Genomic DNA, 21,900 nt, shown 5'->3' with positions numbered 1-21,900 from the left:
AGCAGATGTAATTTGGAGAAGTTTAGAAACTTGCACATGGATGCTTCAAAAGGAATGGAGCTTTTCTCACAAGTCATACTTGTTTCATTTCCAAACTGTGAAACCTTTAAAGTTGAACCATATTTCTTTACTATCACACAGTTGAATAGAAGACATTGATACTCATTCAATTGCTTAGAGGAGCAAAATATAACAAAACATTAAACAAGTATCACACCAGTCAATATGTAAATACAATGTCTGACATTCATGCCTTATTTTCATAATCATTATGGAACAGTACAAGATGAGGAATATATGCACAAACATGCAGTCATTTAGGCAACTGATGGCAGTCTGTGAACAACCTGAATCTATCCATCTTTTAGAAAAGCAGAATTATGGGATTGTTAATGCGGGTGTGGGTGTGGTATTGAGAATCCTGAAAGGCAGTTACAAATTTCAAATTCTCCATGGAGACAAGGCTAGATGTCGTGCAGTGCAATTAATTTGAAAAAAAAAATATATATATATATATACATATACATACACACATACACACACACACAGTACTGTGCAAAAGTTTTAGGCAGGTGTGAAGAACTGCTGTAAAGTAAGAATGCTTTCAAAAATAGATATGTTAATAGATTATATTTATCAATTAACTAAATGCAAAGTGAGTGAACAGAAGAAAAATCTACATCAAATCAATATGTGGTGAGACCACCCTTTGCCTTCAAAACAGCATCAGTTCTTCTAGGTACACTTACACACAGATTTTGAAGGAACTCAGCAGATAGGTTGGCCCAAACATCTTGGAGAACTAACCACAGCTCTTCTGTGGATTTAGGCAGCCTCATCCTAGACATGAAGATCAGGGCTCTGTGGGGGCCATACCATCACTTCCAGGACTCCTTGTTCTTCTTTACGCTGAAGATAGTTCTTAATGACTTTCACTGTATGTTTGGGGTCGTTGTCATGCTGCAGAATACATTTAGGGCCAATCAGATGCCTCACTGATGGTATTGCATGATGGATAAGTATCTGCCTGTACTTCTCAGCATTGAGGAGACCATTCATTCTGACCAAATCCCCAACTCCATTTGCAGAAATGCAGCCCCAAACTTGCAAGGAACCTCCACCATGCTTCACTGTTGCTGCAGACACTCATTCGTGTACCGCTCTCCAGCCCTTCAGCGAACAAACTGCCTTCTGCTTCAGCCAAATATTTCAGATTTTGACTCATGAGTCCAGAGCACCTGCTGCCATTTTTCTGCACCCCGGTTCCTGTGTTTTCGTGCATAGTTGAGTCGCTTGGCCTTGTTGTCACATCGGTGGTATGGCTTTTTGTCCGCAAGTCTTCCATGAGAGCCACTTCTGACCAGACTTCTCCGGACAGTAGATGGGTGTACCAGGGTCCCACTGTTTTCTGCCAATTCTGAGCTGATGGCACTGCTGGACATCTTCCGATTGTGAAGGGAAGTAAGCATGATGTGTCTTTCATCTGCTGCAGTAAGTTTCCTTGGCCGACCACTGCGTCTACGGTCCTCAATGTTGCCCGTTTCTTTGTGCTTCTTCAAAAGAGCTTGGACAGCACATCTGGAAACCCCTGTCTGCCTTGAAATGTCTGCCTGGGAGAGACCTTGCTGATGCAGTATAACTACCTTGTGTCTTGTTGCTGTGCTCAGTCTTGCCATGGTGTATGACTTTTGACAGTAAATTGTGTTCAGCAGCCTCACATTGTTAGCTGAGTTTGGCTGTTCCTCAGCCAGTTTTATTCCTCCTACACAGCTGTTTCAGTTTCAGTTAATGATTGTGTTTCAACCTACATATTGAATTGATGATCATTAGCACCTGTTTGGTATAATTGTTTAATCATACACCTGACTATATGCCTACAAAATCCCTGACTTGCAAGTCACACCAAATATGGATTTTATGTAGATTTTTCTTCTGTTCACTTACTTTGCATTTTGTTAATTGATAAATATAATCTATTAGCATGTGTATTTTTGAAAGCATTCTTACTATACAGCATTTTTTCACACCTGCCTAAAACTTTTGCACAGTACTGTGTGTATATATATATATATATATATATATATGTGTGTGTGTGTATGTGTGAGGTGGGTGCTGTCATAAACTGTCATAATCAAATGCTTATTGGTAAATCATATGGCATTAGAGTCAGACAGAGACATATAAATAAAATAATAATGATTAATGGGACCTACCTGCTCCACTCGAATCTCAAACTCCCCGTCAAGTTTCTTCCCACGAAAGTACTTGGCCCTGCAATACAAGGGGAAATTATGACATATCTGTATTTATAGTTTGGCAAAAGACAAAAAAAAACTAAAAAGTCTTAAATGTTTTTCTCTAAATGTGTTGTTATTTATACATAATTACCATTATCTTCGACACCCACAATTGTAAATGTTTCAACATATAATTGCTATATACATATACTGAAATTACTTAATTATTTCTTATTGAAAACAGTGCTGTCCATAATGCATCTGAAAAAGCACAAATTAGATTTTTGTTGAAAACTCAAATCACAAATCTGCTATTTGTCTTCATGTAAGCCTCTTTGAAAACAACACATGGAGGGGGGGCAATGATAAAAAGAGCATCTTTAGCTAGGAGCTTTACTCCCATTGTACTCAGGATTAACTTTTCTAAGGATAACAGACTTTGGATTATTTTTCATCTAACTTTCTGTCGATCCCAGTTTGTTTTTCACCCCTGCCGGGGCTGGCTGGATATCACTAACCGAAATAGATGCTTTATTGAGCTCCATCTCTAAATATTTATGGCCAGGCCAGTGAAATAGCTATAAACAGCTAGCCACACTGGAGACATAAATGGAACAATGCATCCGATTCTCTCTTCTCAAACTGCTCTGCTTCCCAGATGTTGAACTGAACATGTTCATTAGGTTCTTTCCCTCTGTTACTTTGTCAGATACACCATCTTGATTTAACAAATTCCAGCTGTGAAGCTATTTTAATAGGCCTGTGTTCACTTTCCCATGCCTGACCTGTGTGTGCACAGTATCAGCTTTTTACAAAGTGCAACGATGTGTTCCTATTGCTTCACCAAGCAACTAAATAAACCCTGGATAAACCATGGAGTAAGTGAGTATTAGACATCTGCATATAACTATCAAGAATCTTCTATTCTTAAGAAGAGTACAAAAACAATAATACATCAACAATGTCTGTATTTAATAAGATAATAAAGGATTAAAAGTTAAAAAGACAAGTGTATTATAATTGAATATTCCAAAGAATCACAAAGTCCTTTACAGGTTATACAAGGACTCCAGTAAAGTGCTGCATCTTGGCTGTAGTAGGGTGGAGGTGGACAGCATAAATTCGGAAGGCAAAGATTGACTTGGCATTTATCCCGGTCAATATCCTTGCCCTTGTGAATGGTGCCTTACAGTATCTTTGGCAAGCAATTTTGAAGCACTCCGGTTGAGACACATGAATGATTGAACCATCAGCTAAAGCTTCAGAACATGCATACAAGATACTCAAAATTACACATATAGTTTATATCTTACTGGTCATGTATGAAGTGGCCATCAGATATTCACAGTATCTTAATAACTTAATAAAAGGGGCACTAATATTCACACTAATGCCAGATAGAGAAAACACAAAAACATTTGTATTGAACAATCTTTACAAACATCAAAAGCACATAGTAATGTTACCCAATTAAATCTCACATTCAGATATTCATTTGTTTTGCTAATCAGTAAGGAGGCCTTCATTCCTGAAAGAGGCTCTTCCTTTGAATCCAGAATGTCCGTCTTTAGTCCAAAGGTAAACAAGTTCACACTGCTCCATTGATACCCTTAGTTTACACACTTACTTCGTACTGGGATGTCAAAACTGATTCTAATGCAGGAGAGAGTGAGGAAACGTAGAGGCAAAACTCCTCTCGCTCTGTCCACACACTCTGGCCCCGGATCATTGGCCAGATTAGACCTCACGTAGGAGAGGTCAAAGCTTTTAAAAATTCAGTGTCAGAATACCAGGGGAAAATGTCTTCACACAAGCCAAACTGTGTATCAGCATTGTGCCACTGATAAAGTGAGACTAACATAGGGCTATACGAAGCAAAAAGGCAAGGTTTCCCCAGATACACAGAAGACTCCCTGGGGAATGTGTTGGTGGGAATTTTAAAGACAAACTTTAGTTAAGATATCGTACGTGTCCTTTTTTTTTTGGTACCTTACATTCTCCTCCATCAAAGTGCCACACAGAGTATGCAAGTATCTCAGTTAATAGGCCGAAAGTTTCTGCCATGATGCAAAGTGCATTAAATGTCACTTTATCAATAGTTCCTTTATCTCCTTTATAATCACATGAGGAAATGTGGTGTATGGAGGATATTATTTCCAAGAAACTTAAAATATTTGGCATGATGTGGAAAGTTTAATTTATTTGTTTCTAACTAGTTTTACAGGAATAAATTAAATAAATAGATCTCAGATCTGTTCATGCAGTCACAGACCTACACTGTTGCCAACACGACCTTTTTGAGTTAATTATTTCCACACTACTTACAAAATCGGAGGGCACTTACCCAGGCCATTACTTTCAATGCCTCGACAAGATAAGGATTATTCTCTGGACTCTTTCATATTTAGTGGTACCCTCCCACACATCACACACATGGCTAGCGAACAGGGCATGCAAACAAATTACATAATACCTGCACACGGCCATAAATAGAAACAGGACAGTTTGCCAGATGGGCTGAGCGTAGGAAGAAACAGTGGAAACGGTTCTTTATTGTAGTTTTCCGTTGTTGTTGTTGTCGTCATCGTTTTATATTTATAAACCGAGTTGCTGGTTTGACAATCTGTTATAAATCTGAGTTCTCTGACAGTAAATTGAATCTATCAAAATGGCAGTGAGGCAATGTTGCAAAGGGTCTGGGTCCACCATCTTAGTAACATGCAGATAAACAGGATATGTCTTCTCTCTTATATCCCCTGACATTGCCTTGTTACGGAGAATGATTTGACATTTCACTTTCTTCAAGCAACAAATGGAGCTTGTCATATTTTCAAGTGAAAACACGTTATCCGTAAATGGAAAGGTGACTCACAAAGAAGATCAACAGTGAAAAGAAGTATAAATTAAGTATAAGTATACATTTTATTAAAGAATGTCTTCTTGTAAACCACTGTTATTGTACTTCTGTCAAGATAATGGAAGAAAAATTTGAATAATATTTTTGCTTTGAAAACTTAAACTACAATATATAAAACATCAATGCTATTTTCGCACCGCAGCAGGTAGGGCCAACTGATTTCCTATGAAGATATTTGATAAGACTATAAATCATACACTTCCACTGGGAGCCGGCCAGTGTATTGTTGCTTCAAGTTTCAATTGTTTACGACAGATGATTGATGCGTGGGTTTCTCCTCCGAAGCTATTTAAAAACTAGGAAAGTTGGAAAACAATCGTGCTTCGAAGTCCCAATGTGATACAAAAAGAAGCACTTAAATGTGAAAAGCTGCTCTTGCAATTGAAATGTCAGCCAAGTCCCAAATGCAACAAAAGAGAGTAGCCACGGGGTTTACAGATTACTAGAAAAACTAAAAAACTCAATAAAGCTCAAAAAGAAAAGGCCACAAGAGAGAAACAAACTGCTGGTGATTGCAAAAATAAATCTATAGGCTGGGTTTTCTAAAATGAGCATGTTACAGAAAACAAAGCAGCAACTTAAAGGGACCTTCATAGTGTCCAAATAACGTACATTACTAGAAACATGTATCACTGATAATTAACATTTTATCGTTTTTCTTTATTTTAGAACAGTTTGTCAAGGGGCATAAATTAATAGTAGTTTATTATCACAATTCTCAGAAATTTTAGAGGGGAAAAAGTAACAACCCCACACACACTAAATAAATAAATAGACAAAGTAGCACCATTGGGGCTTTCATCTTTTTACTGGTATGTTTCACTACAGTGTGGAATGCAATGCAAATATGTGTTCGTGTGTGTGTGTGTCCACCTAATGTATCTGGGTGAGTTTGTTTAATTATTTTCCTCCCGTTATACCCCATGTGCCAACGTCAACATCTTCCAAGATGGAGTACATAAAAGTGCAATGATTTGAACCAGAAAACAAGAGTGTCACACAAGTCACCAGAGTGTCATCAGCTGTTCCTTCCTTACTTCACACAGCAAAATCCCAAAAATCTTCTGGGGGTCTTATATAAAGTCATGGCACAAACGCAATATGACATGGGTTAAGATAATTTGCACTGTTGTAAAAAATACAAATATGTAAACAAAACCTGTCATGTATTAAAGTCATGAGTATAATAAAAATACTCTTTTAATCTAACAGCACCATCTGCTGTTGGTTTAGCTTTACTGAAGTGCAAACATACAATTTTAGTTATAAATGAATCAGATTTCCCCCCCCAATTATTTTCCAACTTAAGATAAAGTTTATTGGAAAATAAAATATGAATTAATAAATTTTAGTAGACAATTAGGAAATGCTCATATACACTCATTAGCTGATTTCAGTAGTAATAGTACCATTATTTGAGTAGTTATCACTGTAGAAATTAATACATTTTTTAAAGACAAAGAATACAATGAAATCAAATTGTTAAATATTAAGAGTATGAGGTAAATATTCAACTACAGAGGTTCCAGGGTCTACTGTGCTACATCATCTTTACATTTGATGATAGTGACATCTTGTGGTCAAGTGGTATTTTACATTCCGGTTTTCAAATGTTATGAGGTTCAATCAAGTGGAGAAGTCTAAAAATAGAGAAGTAATTTCTCTACAAGTATAGTAATAGATAGTTGTAAGAGCAAGGGTCTGAATATAAAACACAGGTGGTTTTATTTGAAGTGTTCGTGCTCTAGCTTATAGCAGAGTTTAGAGCAAATCTGTAATAATAATAATAATAATAATAATAATAATAATAATTATGCATATTTTTCAAATGATCTGTATATTAGAATGGTTGTGTCTGCACTAGAGGTCCTATGGTCACTTCCTATGATGCGTTTGTGATTTTCATGAAGACCACGTGTTGAGAGCCTCTGAAATGACATTTACATGTATAAATGGTTTTAAATTGCTCTCTGGAATGCAACATTTTGGAAACAATCAAGTAATAATAGTAATTTGTGGAACATAAGAAGTAAGTGATGGCATTTCATATTATATGCTTAAGTTTATGTGAACCCATAAGGTCAGGTTTTCTGCAATATACAGTTCACAGTTCCAAGTAAAAAAAAGGGCAGGTTTGATAATTAATTCAGTGCTTGTGGAAATCATTTTCTTAACTATCAAGCTGAGAGCACATCACACATAATTAATATCCTTACTTGAATACTCTCACTCATAACTCAATTGAAGCCACTGTCTCCACAGCCACACAACTCTATCTGTAGTCATCCTCAGGGCAGTAGATGACAAGCTGAGGAGTTGGCACTGAAGCAATGACTCTAAGAAGACTGTAAAGGGAACCAAAGCTACAGAAACCACCCCAACTAAAGTAACAGAAGACACTGAGATCTCACGGCTTGTAGTTTCCTTTGTAAATGAGACGTTTCTGGCAGTTTCATGTAACTGGCCGTCTGTTATCGGAGTCCACCTACCATTTCTCCCTTGGTGTTAAAGCCTGATTAGAACATTGGTCAAATCAGGACGCCATTTATTATTATTGATCTCTTAAAGCATACTTATGTAATATACATTAGACGGGCAAGGAACTACACAGGAAAAGCACATAGTCCTATACTGTTTAAATTGATAAAACCACATAGTGAGGCCCTATGTGTTCTGTGAAAACGTGAATTTGTGTACTAATAGTCTCACAAAGTTTGTATTTGTGTCATAAAATCCAACAAATAAATAAAGTCTCAGAGTGGATATTTAAAAGATTTCTGTTGCCATTCAAAGACTTCATACTTCTTGCAGTGTGTGAGAAGTTTTAATAATTTAAAATATATATAATTTACCAGTCAGTGTGTGCATCATCAATGACGAGCAAAATCTTTGGTTTTCGCACAACGGGAGTGGTCACAACTGGCGGCTCGGGCTGGCCACTCGTGTTGGGCTTGACAACGCTGGAGAAGGAGCTGAGGAAGCCGCTTCCTGTGGGGGGAGCTGCGGCCGGAGCCTGCGGCTGCTTTCTCTCAGTCGCCGGGGAAGCAGGAGAGCTGGTAGGAGTCTCAGGCCGCTGGAGGTCCATCATGTAGCCATTGGGCAGATTGGCTACGAAGCTGCTGTCAGAGAGACGTCTTCTAAGGAAGTTCATGATTGCAGTGGAGGACTTTGGAGTGGATTACTACGTTCCTGAAACAAAGACAAACAGAACATCACGATTTAGAATGAAGACCATTCTGCTTTAGAACACAAATCTACAGTTCTGAAATATATTTTACGGTCATATAACCATCATGTTTTAAACATAAATCCCTTCCTATACTTATCTGTTCTAAGCTTCCATGTTTTGTGGCTGCTCCGATAAGTGACACATGCCAGCCTCTTTAATAGAACAACCTCCTATATAGCAAGCAAACATTCATCTAATTGAAATCAACATCTTCAATAGAACAGTGGGCAACGCTGTCTAAACAGCCTTTGTCTGCTGAAGCAATGATGTATGTAAACAAGGGCTGAAATAAAAGAGAGTGCAGCACAACAAACCTGTTTGGAGATTAAAAGAACCAATGAGATGCTGCCCATGGTGAAGCTGTCAACTAATTTAGAAATATAGAATTACAGTATATACAAGGTCAATGTCATGCTGAGGTTAACCCCCCAGTTATACAAGTACCATTTCACAGTGCAATACCCTCATTTCTTTTACAGCTCCACCACAGTTGTATAAATAATGGATTTCCCCCCATTGCTTGACCCCTGACACCTGTGTTCGACACCTAATAATAAACTCTGTGTAGAAATGATCATGGCTCTGTCTGGTCAGGAGCACTCCCATCCCAAAAGCACAGCCTTGTTTTATCCATTTAGAGCAGTCAGATACATATAATATTGGATGACTAAAACACATTGGATAACCAAAATGTATTCTTCTTATTATTATATAAATAAATGTTACCAATGTGAGAACAGACTATAATGGGAGAAGGATGGGCCATGCGATTGACTGTAGTGTCTCCAGTGAACTTTCCCTGTTTGTTCATCTAGAAACACGATAATCGCCGTGTGCCGCCACATCGGTTGTTTTGAAGTGCTTAATTAACTGTAGCTGACATGTATCCACTTAGATGTAGTTCAAACACACATCAGACTGATTACTTGACGACATTATTAGATTTCACAGGGTTTTCGTGTCATTTCGGAGATCAAATTCTATCAAGCAGTGAAGGAGGTTTTTTGTGGACTCAAACCAATTATTATTGTGGTGATATAAACAAATATTTGTCACTTTCAGATACAATATTTACACTACCTTAGATACACAATAATATCATAAAAAATACTAGGCCGCACATTTAATTTCTGTTGAAACCTTAACTCTTTGAGATACATGTAATGCGCATTAATTAAAAGTTGTAATTTAAAAAAAACGTCCATTACGTCAATTGCTGGTATGGACTGGAGCAGGTAAGAACAACACAACTGAACACTAGATTACAACACAGTGTCAGGGATGTATTTAAATAGAGTAAGAACGAAACACCAAATATAGACTATGACTAATCATTTTCATTTTGAAAACAGAGCAAGAGTGTCACCCTCCCACCTGTGTATTCTCAGAAGCAGAACCCTTCCATTCACCGTCCTTGTATCTAAGGCAAGACCCTTAAAATGAACGATTAAATGGACAATAATAAATACAAGAAATTAAATCAAACCTACTGAAGCACCCTCTGCTAACTGTATTCTCTCACCATTCGTTTTGCGCTCACAAAAGCTATTTAAAAAAATACCGGTATTGTAACAAAAGACAACAGCTGATCACAAAAACAGTGGTTATTAATCAGGAGCAGAGATGACACTCATTTGTCTTTCTTCCAGACCTTTGCTCTGCCAGTGCCATCCTATCGCGAGTAACCGATAAATCCTCCCACTAGCTTCTTGCTCATCTGCTCCTATATAATTAACACCTACGCTTCCAATTTTTTCAGGGCCAGCTGCTCTTACCGTGCGTTACCCTCCCAAATATCAATTACCATGTCAACCTGAAGCTTGCAGAGCAGTGCATGTGGAGCACTGGCTGCTTTGTGTTTAGCCAAATAAATGTTATTCCAGAAAATAGCCATTCAAATCTTACATTCCCCAAAACATGTATCAGCCATGTCAAGTAAATTGGACTATTAATCTGAAAAACATGGGCTGATTTATACTTTCCTTTTGGTTTTTAGTTTTTTGAATCAAAGTTATAAATGCTGCTACTTTAAATAATATTCTACTGGGATTTTAAAACATTTTTCTTTCTAAATGTATACTGTACATCCATTAGTTGTAAGATAATTATGTGGTTGACACCTGGTATCTATCCAGCCCTTCATTACTGCACTTTTGTGGTGCAAAATATACAACTGATCAATAAGTGATTCACCAGGGATCCCCACATCCTGAGAACCCGGGTACATTATCGCCAAAAGCAGAGATAATGGATTCATGTGTAGAAACTTATTTTTTTTTACATCATTCAGCCTGACAGAAACAATGCCTCTGAATGCTGCACTTCTCAAATGTAAGAACCTAAAAGTATATTATAGAAATATATTGCAACACCTTAAACACAGAAATACAAGTCAACAAAGCCCTGGTAGATCTAAATATACATAAATATAATTAAACATCCTTAGCTCAACCTACAGGTTTTAAAATCGTGTCATTGTGCTTTCAATTTCTGCTTCCTTAACATTATCTGTATAGTATGATGTATTATCACACCCACTTTATATGTAAAATAATATTTTTCCCCTCAAGTAATAAAAACACTTTACTCTCATGTGTTCAGATCTCTAATGTTTCTCTAATTTTATGTTAAATAAAATTATCCAATCAGCCATATGAATCAAGGATAATATAACTGTACAACATAAAAATAGCTGTGATATTCCAGGATAAAATGACTCATAGTCCAGTTTAATGTTTAAAGCCCAACAAACAGACTCTTTTGGCATTTCAATAGGGCTTGTGTATTAAAGTCCTGAGGAGCCATGTTTGAGTCACACCTCGGACCTGGATCAGTGGACTTGTTACACAGTGCAGTCGGCATAACTTTTAATATGTTTTACCCTGATGAAGGTCAACCCTTGCCGTCTTGGAAGAAATTAAACTTTCCAGTAATGTTTGATAAACAGCCAGAGAAATTCCCTGCAGTTCTGTCTAAAGACCAGTTTCTAGTGATCGATTCCCTTATCCAGCTCATCACACAGGTGCTCCATGGGATTGAGATCAAAACTGAAGCACTGCGTTAATCTTTCATGTTTCTGACACAGCACATTATATAGTGTTAGTGCATGTAGAGGCCTTCACTGCACACATCTGCTGATGTTAGCAATAGAGATGTATTGACTGTCATGATATCCTTTCACAAAAGCCAACCATGTTTAATCTTTCAACTACACTACAGGTCTTCACATCCACCACACTAATACACAGCCATCAACAGCAAAGTGTGCAGTTTCATAGGACTTATCCATAGTAAGGCTACAGAGGAAGTGTCCACAATGTATTATAACACCCTTCTGGCCTTGGGACAGCTATAACCATCTCTGTGGATACGTGTGAACATTGGCTTGTCGATTGCTGCCATTCAATTTCCTATATGCAGTGGAAATCCTTGAAGACCTGCAGGGTCATTGATCTGCTTGATACCAAGATATCCAGTTTGTCTCCTCCCCCTCTTCACTCTTCACTAACATTTGGCCTGCAAGCAGTTTGTTCTGCCATCTTCCAATTTCAGACTGGTATTGCTCACATCAGACTATGGGAAAGGTACAGTCTTTAAAATCTTTCAGACATCTTACATGCAAGATTAAAATGACTACCATTTCATCATGTTAAAAGATATTTAGCTGCAATCCATGTTATAAACATGTCCACTGCAGGCCTGAAAAATGGTCAGAATGACAGGACAAAAAGGATTTTATTTTCAGTCTTTCTTCACTTGTCAAAGGGGACCCCATGAACCAGTCAGTAGCCATGGGTGACATAAAACCACAATTAAAAATTAAACTGAACATAAAACCTGTTTAAGAAATTATGTACATTTTCTAGTTTCTAGGGAAATTTTGAACTTAAATAATTGAGTATGGTGTCTGAGGTTTTTTGGTATAGAGAAAACTGACAACCCTAGGAACGGAGATCTTGATTTACATTGATGCATTTATCATTTTGAAATAATGCAATTACTTTCATGAAGGTTTAGTAAAGCATTCACTCACACCTCATAGCGAATATCTGGGTTCGTACCAGAGGGCCATGTAGGGTTTTTGTTTTGTGAGATTAAAGTTTAAATCAATCTGACATGTTTTTCCTTAGAAAAGGGCTATAACACCACACCTCTAGGCTAAGGGGAAAATAATCAAAAGCAAAGGTTTTAGGTTTGAAGTCACTTTTGAAAATAGGGTAATTTCCTTTCGAGCAAATACAAATTCTCCCAAGGAAAAACAGAGCGCAATGTACTACACATTTAACCTGATAAAATATAAAAAAGATGTAACAGAATCATGCAGTATAACCATAAATACACATTAAAGAGCAGAACTCATCCAAAACATGAATCATTCTGTTATTATTAATGAAGACGGAGAGGGCTGCATGTCAGAAATATCAATTACCGCTGGGATGAGGCTGGGTTGCATGAACACTATCAGTAATGTAATCCAAGTTGTTCTCCAAGCGTATTTGAAGCACATTGGTTAAGATCAATATTTGCATATGAATACATCTCTACTATTAAATGCTTGATATTCAGCTGATATATTAGTGAGCATATTTTAAAATATGAGTGAAAGTGGCCATAAGATCAAGACTAAAATCAACACTAAAAAGGTGTGAAATAGCAGAGATTCACAGTTTATTCTGCAGAAGCTGATTCTATATGATTCTATAAGTACATACATGTACCAGTAATATACATTAAGGGAATTTTCTAATAAAACAAGTTTGATTAAATATAAAAAAAGAAACCAGGCACTAAATTAAAACTTTGTTTGTGCCATCCTTGAAAGAGTAAAATTGTTCAAATGGCAATGGGCCGGACACATTGCAAGAAGAACAGACCAAATATGGACAAAAGAAGCTATTGAATGGATCCCAAGAGAAGACCACATAAAATTTGGGAAAATGTAATAAGAAGATTTGCTGGTGTGACCTGGAATAGAGACACCATACATCAAAACAAGTGGAAACATCTCGGGGAGGCCTTCATCTAACAGTGGATCGATAAAGGCTGCTGATAATGACGATTATATATACATTCACACATACCCTACTTAGCACTAGGCATTATAACGATATATGTCTCACAACAGCCCACTTGCTCTTTTATTTTGAAATACAAAAAAGACAGGAAATATTAGAATGATTATCTGTTTCAGAGCAAATGCACAAAGCTGTTACTGTCATGTTACTTTTTATTTGGAGCCAATCACATTTTTTGTTCTTGAGTTATGTATGACTTTTTTACAAGTCACCCCAAAACTTTGCTTTATGAGGGGCCCTCCCATGATGCCATTTTTCTGGAATTTGGTGACCAAACTTGGTGAACATTGATAAGAATTATGAAATTAAGAGATTACTAAATCAAATGAAACCTTATATGATCAATTTGCTTGGTATTTAAAAGCACTATTTTGTATTTGAAAATACAGATTTCATGAGTTTCCGGTGCGAGCGCGGGACACTGTCAGAGTGATGGTCACACAGATAGATACAGTAGATCAACAACAATTGAGAAAAACTGTTGATGACCATAGTAAATTAAAACCTTTTGAAGCGTCTTCAGATAAAACAATATTTAATGTCCTATCAATTATTATAATCTAAAAATGTAATTGTTTTTGTCAAATGGGCTTAAAAGGAACAGCGCCATTGAAAAGCATATTAGCACATGGCTTTAAAGCAGAATAATTATTAAATTTGTTCTACCAACAATAATAAACATGGTCTCAGTTGTAAAGAATACTGTATTTTATTTATTATTTAAACAACACAGTGTTTGGTGAAGACAAAAGTAAGGATGGACCAATATGAAAATTCTGGGGCGATACCGATATCTAATATCGGATATTTTCCTATTATTCATTGACCTAAAGAATGAGAGCAGGTTGAGGGGGAACTGTATTGCAGTGTGTGTGCGTCATTCATATTTTGTTAAAAGTACATGACTAGAATAGCAATAGGCCAATAGCCGATATAATAATTTTTTGCCATAACATCCCGATAACAATCGGTGGCCAATCAATCGGTGCATCCCTAGTCAAAATTTAATTGAGGAATGAACTGCACTGCCATTCCCATGTTAACAATGACAAAATTTGAAAGGAGGAATTCCCTGCAAAACTTGATGGGCTTTCCGCCGCTCTCAAGCCAGAGTACATCATCATCAGAGTACATGTGGCTCTGGGATATTCCCTGTGAGCCGGAGCCGGGTGGACAGACAAGCGTCCACAAATCATGCTCCTTTTTCTGAAGCACCTGTGCAGACTTCCACAGCCCGACAGCCCCGGCCCCAACCCCAACAACCAGCAGAGCAAACTGCCTCTACAAGTGCAACAATGCGATGTGATGGAAATTAGTCTCAGATCATATAAAAATACAATTTGAATTGGTTAGGTTGGTTGTTTGAGGTCTGAATTCAATAATCTATCAAATTTGAAGTGCTTAATCAATACATTTTGAAGTATTTACTGTAAAAAGTCGTTTAAGCTTATTTGGGACACGGGGGCTTAAAGGTACATATGTACCTTATAAGCCCACTCCGGACTTTACACTTTTGCAATTAAATAAATTAATTTATTTTAGTCAATTTAAGACAAAATCTGTTTAGATGAGAGATTCATATTTTATTTAATACCCACTTTATTGGGAAGAAATTCACATATTTATAATAAAACATGTAAAACTTTTGATGGGCTTGGGCACTTCCCCTATTACTGAGAAAGAACAAATGTTTGAAATATTTTTAGTTTTCCATCTAAATAACAACCCCAGTATAATTTACAGTTTGCTCAAAGCATGTCAGTTGCAGTTATTGTCAAAAACTTTTATTGCCCACCCACTGACAAAATACAGTGCAAACCAGGGTCTAAAGAGTGAAATATATCCCAGACACAAATGCAGCGCATAACAATGTTTAGTTCGTAGTTAACATGTCAGTTGCCAGGCAACTGGAATTTTTCTGTCTCTTTCTTGAAATACTACAAAACTCACCAGATCGGAGACTGAAGCACTGGCTATATTTATTGCTGGCAACTGACAACAAACTGAATCAAAACTTCAGTGTAATAATTACACATCGTTATGTAATGTGTTCATGACAAACGAGGAGGAAAAAAGGTTGCATCATTCCCTCAGAAAATATGGGACCACTTCTTAGCACTAGCTGTTTTGACAGTGTGTTTCTTGTGTAATCAGGCAGAAAAAATCTCAGTCTTTCTTGGTATTGCATTTCAAATGTCATATCTATCCTTCTTGACTGGTGATAACTATCCATCGCATCATGTCCCTCTTTAACACTGCTCAATGCACGCGACAGCAGATAAGGCTAATAACATCAAAGAGTAAAACTCAACGGATATGCAGCTACAAAGTTGTGTCGAGTGGCTAGACAGCTGATAATGCAGGAGACGTCATGTTAAGAGCATCAGCACGGCACTGGCCTGTATTAGTTAAGTTAATTTATCTGCAAAAGGGCTAAATACAACCCTTGCAATTCTTTTTGCTTGTGGAAAAGGTGTTTTATATAGTGATTAATGAGGTTTAGCCACTTTAAACTGATTGTTAAGGTTTGAATTATATGGTATTGACAATATATAATACATTTTGATAGCCTTTCTCTTTGTTTCATCTAGTGCTGTGAAGACAACTAAGCACAACATGCTAACATTGCTTCAACATTGAAAAAACATATTTTTGTACATGACTGAAGTATTAATTCCCCTAGACTAGATATACCATTTATTTAAGTTGTATTTTATATATATGGTAAGTGACATATATATAAGACTTGCTGAATAGCAATCTAGTGGGGTTTTATATGCCAACAGAGATAGTTATTTTTAAAGTTGATGTTCCTGGTGGTATAGCTGAAATCACACAGCACACATGTGTGGAAAAGAAACTCTCACTCTTCAAGTTAGGAGTGATTTCTCTCTATCGAAAGAAGGTGCAATGTCACACTGTGCTCTAGGAGTATATACAGCCAGGATTTTAAGACATACATAATATGATTTCACATTGCAGCTTAACAAACCATGTGATATTCACGATACAAAGATATTAAGTTATCCACAGATTGCTCCTTCTCAATCAGCAAAATTAAACAAAGTACTTATAGATGGTTTTCTACCGGACACATTCAGAGTTAACTGCAGAGTCTTATATCATTATAGTGAGATGAACTGGCATCATTTCTGTTCATTGTTCTCATTAACTATGCTACACGGTTACAGAATCTGGACATGTATATTAGGTTTTGCCAAACCCCATTCAAAAGCATCAAAGACTGACAGCTGAGATGTTTTGGTAATGCCCTTTAAAAAAATGAAAGATAATCTGCATGAAATGATCATTCAGTTTACTAGGCAGAGTAAAACAGTATTGATTTGGCAAAGAGTGTATAAATTGAGTTTCCTGTGAATTAGAGGTGAGATTATCTAAATTGTGCATTCTATTACATCTAAGTTGCATATTTTAATCAAAAATTGTTATATTATGAATAGGACAAAAAAAGATAGAGACCCTTATTTTGCTTTTGTTAGATTAACCAGTTTCTTGCCTTTCATCTCTCTGAGAGCTGAATATCAATGCAGAATGTATCCCTTGCCGTCACATTTCTGAGCACTGGCAGTGTCATCTTCCTCCAAGAACGACTATCAAAATACTCATGTTGTCACTGCATGCAGCTTCTGAAGTTTGTATATGGATTCTACAAAGTAAATCAAGGCTGATGTGTCATAGCTATACCTCCAAAGGCGTTGACAGAAGATTGTGACAGCAATCCAAATAAATTTCAATGGGACAACTCTAAAACGAGGGAGCTTTCTGTGTTTCTTTAAAATCTAGATTCACTGTGTATTCTTGTCTTTGATTAAGAGAATGCCATACATTTCTTAATTTGTAGTCATTGTCTTTGTTCACTAACCGGTGTACATTTTTTTAGATGTGAGGATTTAGTTTGTAAACAATAAAAGCCCCCAAATCACTCTGTGTTCTGTGCACTGAGCATTACAACCGCTGATGGACAAATTCCCCTCTTTTACTCAAGTGAGATGGGCGCATGTGAGTTGGAAATATGAAAACAAATCAATGTCATTATCATCTGCTTAGGTCCCACTATAAATGTAACAATTGCCTTTTCATTTTTTTTTTCATCCTGCAGATACCATTACAATACTACCATGGTCTTCACCTCAGCTGTTCCTAAGACTACTCTAAATTAAAAAAACAAAACAAACACATTATTACCCGATCTTATTAAAAAACAGTACAATCTAGAATCTAAAATTACTGACAGCATTGTCTTCCGCTGTTTCGCAAGGCATAGACAGCCACGGAAGAGACTACAATAAAAAAGAAACATCAAAAACCTGGAACAAGTCATATTGCTTCTTCTCTCAGCTGCTTATTCTGTATTCCCATTTGACCTGGGTGGGCCTGGGAGAAGGATGCACCCTGGATCTGTGCCAAACGCCAGTGCAAACTCCAGTCTCTCAATGCATCATGAATTTATAATTTGCTTTGAAGCAGGTAGAAAGTGCCTCTTATTATATGCAGTAACTGATACAGTGTTTCTGTCCAACACAGTGGTGCTTTGTTACCATTTGCAGGGAGTTCACTGCCCAATGCACAATGACCCCCTACTCCATCCACCTATAATAGCATTTATTATAGGTGGATGGTCATCTGTGCATTGGACTCCCTGCAGACCTCTGCGATTCCAACAAGTGCACAGTCCCATCCACCCATCCCTTTATGCCCACATCCCACAATTAAGGATCTTCTCCCCATACCATGGGACTGGTTTCCTAACTAAACAAATGCATTATAATAAAATAAGACACCAGTGTTTAAAAGCATATTGCACTGCAAATAAAGCACGGCTGAAGCGTAAAAGGCTAACATATTTGAGTTACTGTCTTAGCCACATTCATCAGCAATGGATTCCCCCACCTACTTTAAAATATACCAATAAATAAATGAGTGTTAGTACGCAATACAGTACCAAACTCGTTTGTTTTAAAACTACTGAAATTAGCTATTCACAGGTCTTGCGATGATGAAATGCATATAAAACCTAAAACTTAACTGCCACATTTCCTGCTTTCTTTCTTGTTATAATGTGCATCAGTGAACAATAACTTGCGTGGATTTTGCTCGTTGTGTGTGAGTGGGGAGAAGGATAATAAACCGCATCTTGAGGACCATTACATTAATGCATTGCAATTATAAACCTGCGACCTTCTGCTGTTTTATTGCACATCCTGACATGATAGCCTTTATGAAATTGCCATACCTGTTCCTGAAGCCGTTGCTCCGTGTCTATTTTGACGCAAGTGCAACTCCCAATATATTGCTATTGAAACGCAGCTCCTGCTTTATTCTTCTCTGCCTCGGTGCCTAACAAAGCATGCTGGGAGCGTGGATATAATAGTGCCTTCATTCTGCAATGCCCTGAACATCTCATTGGCCCAATCGCTAGTGAAATTAAACCAGGTCCCTCCTTTCACTCTTATGAACATAAATATTTTAAGAGAACAGCTGCCTAGGATTCTCAAATGTCACATCCAGAGCCCCGACACACGTAGCTTTTGCAGATAGGGCTTTTATTACTTATTTACGGTAAAACCGGGGCTCACAGCTGGACAAATAACCTGATGTGTGTGTGAGCCATATATCTGAGTGAATAAAAAGCATAAACTATTATTGCATTCAATGTAATAGTAATACACCTCAAATATGTGTCATGAATAAAGAGATCCTAACATCCTTCAGGGCAGTAATTAGGTAATTAATTAATTAGCATCTGAACTATCTCTGTTGTGTCAACATGCCATTCAGAACTTTCAATGCACATGGTACTGTTTTAGATCCAACAGTACAAGGTGTTCATATTTTTCCTTTTATCCACAATTTGTCTCAGGTTTTGAAGGAAATAATAAACCCCTTAGGTGATTTCCCTAAAAAGAATCCTCCCAAAGCATTTTATTGACCTTATCCTCAGATGGAATAAGACCCGGACGGTCGACCATCTTCTCCCCTTCCGGTCTTATTTGGCTAGATAACTTTTCTTGACCGTTGTAGTTTTAACCATTTTATCGAGAGGATTACTTCAGTCAGTTTCACACACAAAACTCACACACATACTTTTTGATGAATAACCTGGGACATATTTTGCTTTAGGGCCAAGAGTGTGCTAATTAAATAGCCTTTTCCCCTGGACTGGTTGTCATTCTAGGCCTTTTATGCAATGAAATACTGTTGTGCCTGATTGACATTAATTGGTTTAACTGGCAAAAATCCCAAAAATATTAATTTAACAGTATGAATACATTTACTTGTAAATCGGATGTGCTCTCACTCTATATATCATTCAATATTTTATTTTATATAACGTTGCATGTAAGAAATCAGAATCAAAATCAAAATGTTCCCTATATGACAATGCCTACAACAAAGTATACTTTCTTAAAAATAAATATGTACTTCAGAAGTATTTTAAATCATCTACTATTTTAGAACCTTTATTGTTTTATATATTTTTTTCTTATATTTGTACTTTCCAGGCTCCCTCACTATTGTAGCCAGAATGGGTTATTGAGAGATTTCTCAAAGCTAAATGGATGGAAAAGTGAAAGCTAAGCAGAGAATGGTGCAGCCTATTATACTCACAATTACACACATGTTTTTTTACCATTATGTTATTCCTGAAAAAGTTAAAATGGCACAAAAAACTAGAAACAGCCATCTCTAAGAAACACACATTAGTATGACAACCTTGCCCTAAGCCTTATCTTAACACTTTCTCTAAACCTAACCATAACATTTAATCTTTAATGTACCTTTGTACTGTACTTGTGCTGTACAGCATCATCAGTTTAGATAAGGTTGGTTTAATATGAAATAGGAAATAGGTCCCTTCTTCTGGGATGTTTATTTTTATAAAACGTCCCTATGTAACATATTCTGTCTCAAAGCTGCAGGATGCTGCTAAATGACATCTGCAGCACTTGGAATGATTATAATTGATATAATGTATGGCAATATACATTGACGATTTATGCTTGTGTTGAGAGAGAGAAATTACGTTTGTATTTATACATCCCAGAACCTGAGTGGGTTTGAAGGACTCTAATGGTTTTCAGCAGCAACAATGTCTTCATCATTGTTTGCATCTACTGCAGTGACTCAGAGTACAGCTCTCGGCAACCTATATTGCCTTTCGAGTTTCAGTCATGTTGTAAGGCTATGTCTGTATCTGGATTTATTAGAGTTAATTGACCATAGTTAGGCAGTATATATTCTCCGGGAAGCTGCATAGCTGGTTATACTATATTATCTGAAGAAGGACATGTCTGCTGAAGTAAGGAGCAATATTTCTGAGTGATATTGGTCTGGCAGTAGAAGTCAGAAAACCCTCTCGCATAGCAAAATCTCACTACAGAATTATACAAGTTTTACTCTATTGAATATAATTATACTTTTAAATATGTTGATTTATCACTTGGGTGCTTGTTGATTGATACTCATTCACCACTGATTATGCTTTGAGCAGAACTTGGATAATATGAAAGGAGATTCTTCATATTAATAAACATTATATTATAATGGATATTGTTTTCAGTACTCATTTCCTCTCAGGAAATATGTAATGCACAGTTTTATTCTTGGTATTTGTTGTTGCATTTATACCATAATACTTGTGGTATGTGAACCCCCTATTTCATCTACCTCCAAAACAATTGAAATAAACAACACAAAGAAATAGGTCATAGGTAGCTCTATTGTTAGAGTTTTGTACATGAGGATAATATCACAAAATCTGTTTTTGAGTACAGGCTTGACTGACAAGGTTTATTTCTGTCTCATGTGTTTAAGTCTATCCCAGGCAGCCCAATTGACTGATTGATCAGACAATCAAAAACTGCTCTCCAAGGATGCACAGTCAGTCAAATACGGTTCGATCTGACAGACTCCATTACTACAGAGCACATAGAAGCATTATACAATGCAAAGCCTATATGTCTAGCCTCTCAACAATTACAACCTAAAGCAAACCACGCAATGTTCAATATTCACACTAAGTATCATGGCATTCATTTAAATATTTTGTATTCTGTTTAGGTGAAAAGTGTGAGGAAAATAATTAAATCAATTAGAGAAATATATCAATTGAAGATACAAACCCTGAGGCTGTTCAAAATAAGCAAAACCATATCAAATCCCAAACAAACAGAAAAAAAAGGTTGAGTCACATTCCAAATTACCCATTATTTTAAATGTAGACTTGTAATTAGCTATTGCTATTTGCACTTTAGTACAATCCTCATTATTTGTATTACATATTTTTTTTAATTATATATATATAGTGATGTATCCACGGCTCCTCCTAAAAAAAAAGTGTTCATCCATTTCTAAGTTCAGAAATAACTGCATATATTCAAAGCCAGTTTGATCATAATAGGAATGAAACCCTTCTCTATG

At 36.7% G+C, this 21,900-nt stretch overlaps 1 protein-coding gene across 1 annotated transcript in view; it reads right to left on the bottom strand.

The window, feature by feature from the left end:
* Nucleotides 1–18,793, bottom strand: part of syn3 (synapsin III) — a 93,954-nt gene extending 75,161 nt beyond the window's left edge. The window contains exons 1-3 of the mRNA XM_066724347.1: nt 18,713–18,793; nt 8,007–8,343; nt 2,214–2,271 (exon numbers count right to left, since the gene is read on the bottom strand). Of these exons, the coding sequence (XP_066580444.1) occupies nt 2,214–2,271; nt 8,007–8,305 (357 nt within the window). The 5' untranslated portion in view covers nt 8,306–8,343; nt 18,713–18,793. The remainder of the gene's footprint in view (nt 1–2,213; nt 2,272–8,006; nt 8,344–18,712) is intronic.
* Nucleotides 18,794–21,900: the final 3,107 nt, after the last annotated feature.

Source organism: Amia ocellicauda, chromosome 15 (assembly GCF_036373705.1).
Source record: "Amia ocellicauda isolate fAmiCal2 chromosome 15, fAmiCal2.hap1, whole genome shotgun sequence".
NCBI lineage: Eukaryota > Metazoa > Chordata > Actinopteri > Amiiformes > Amiidae > Amia > Amia ocellicauda.
The sequence above is the reverse complement of the archived record's forward strand: the minus strand, read 5'-3'. Positions and strand labels throughout refer to the sequence as shown.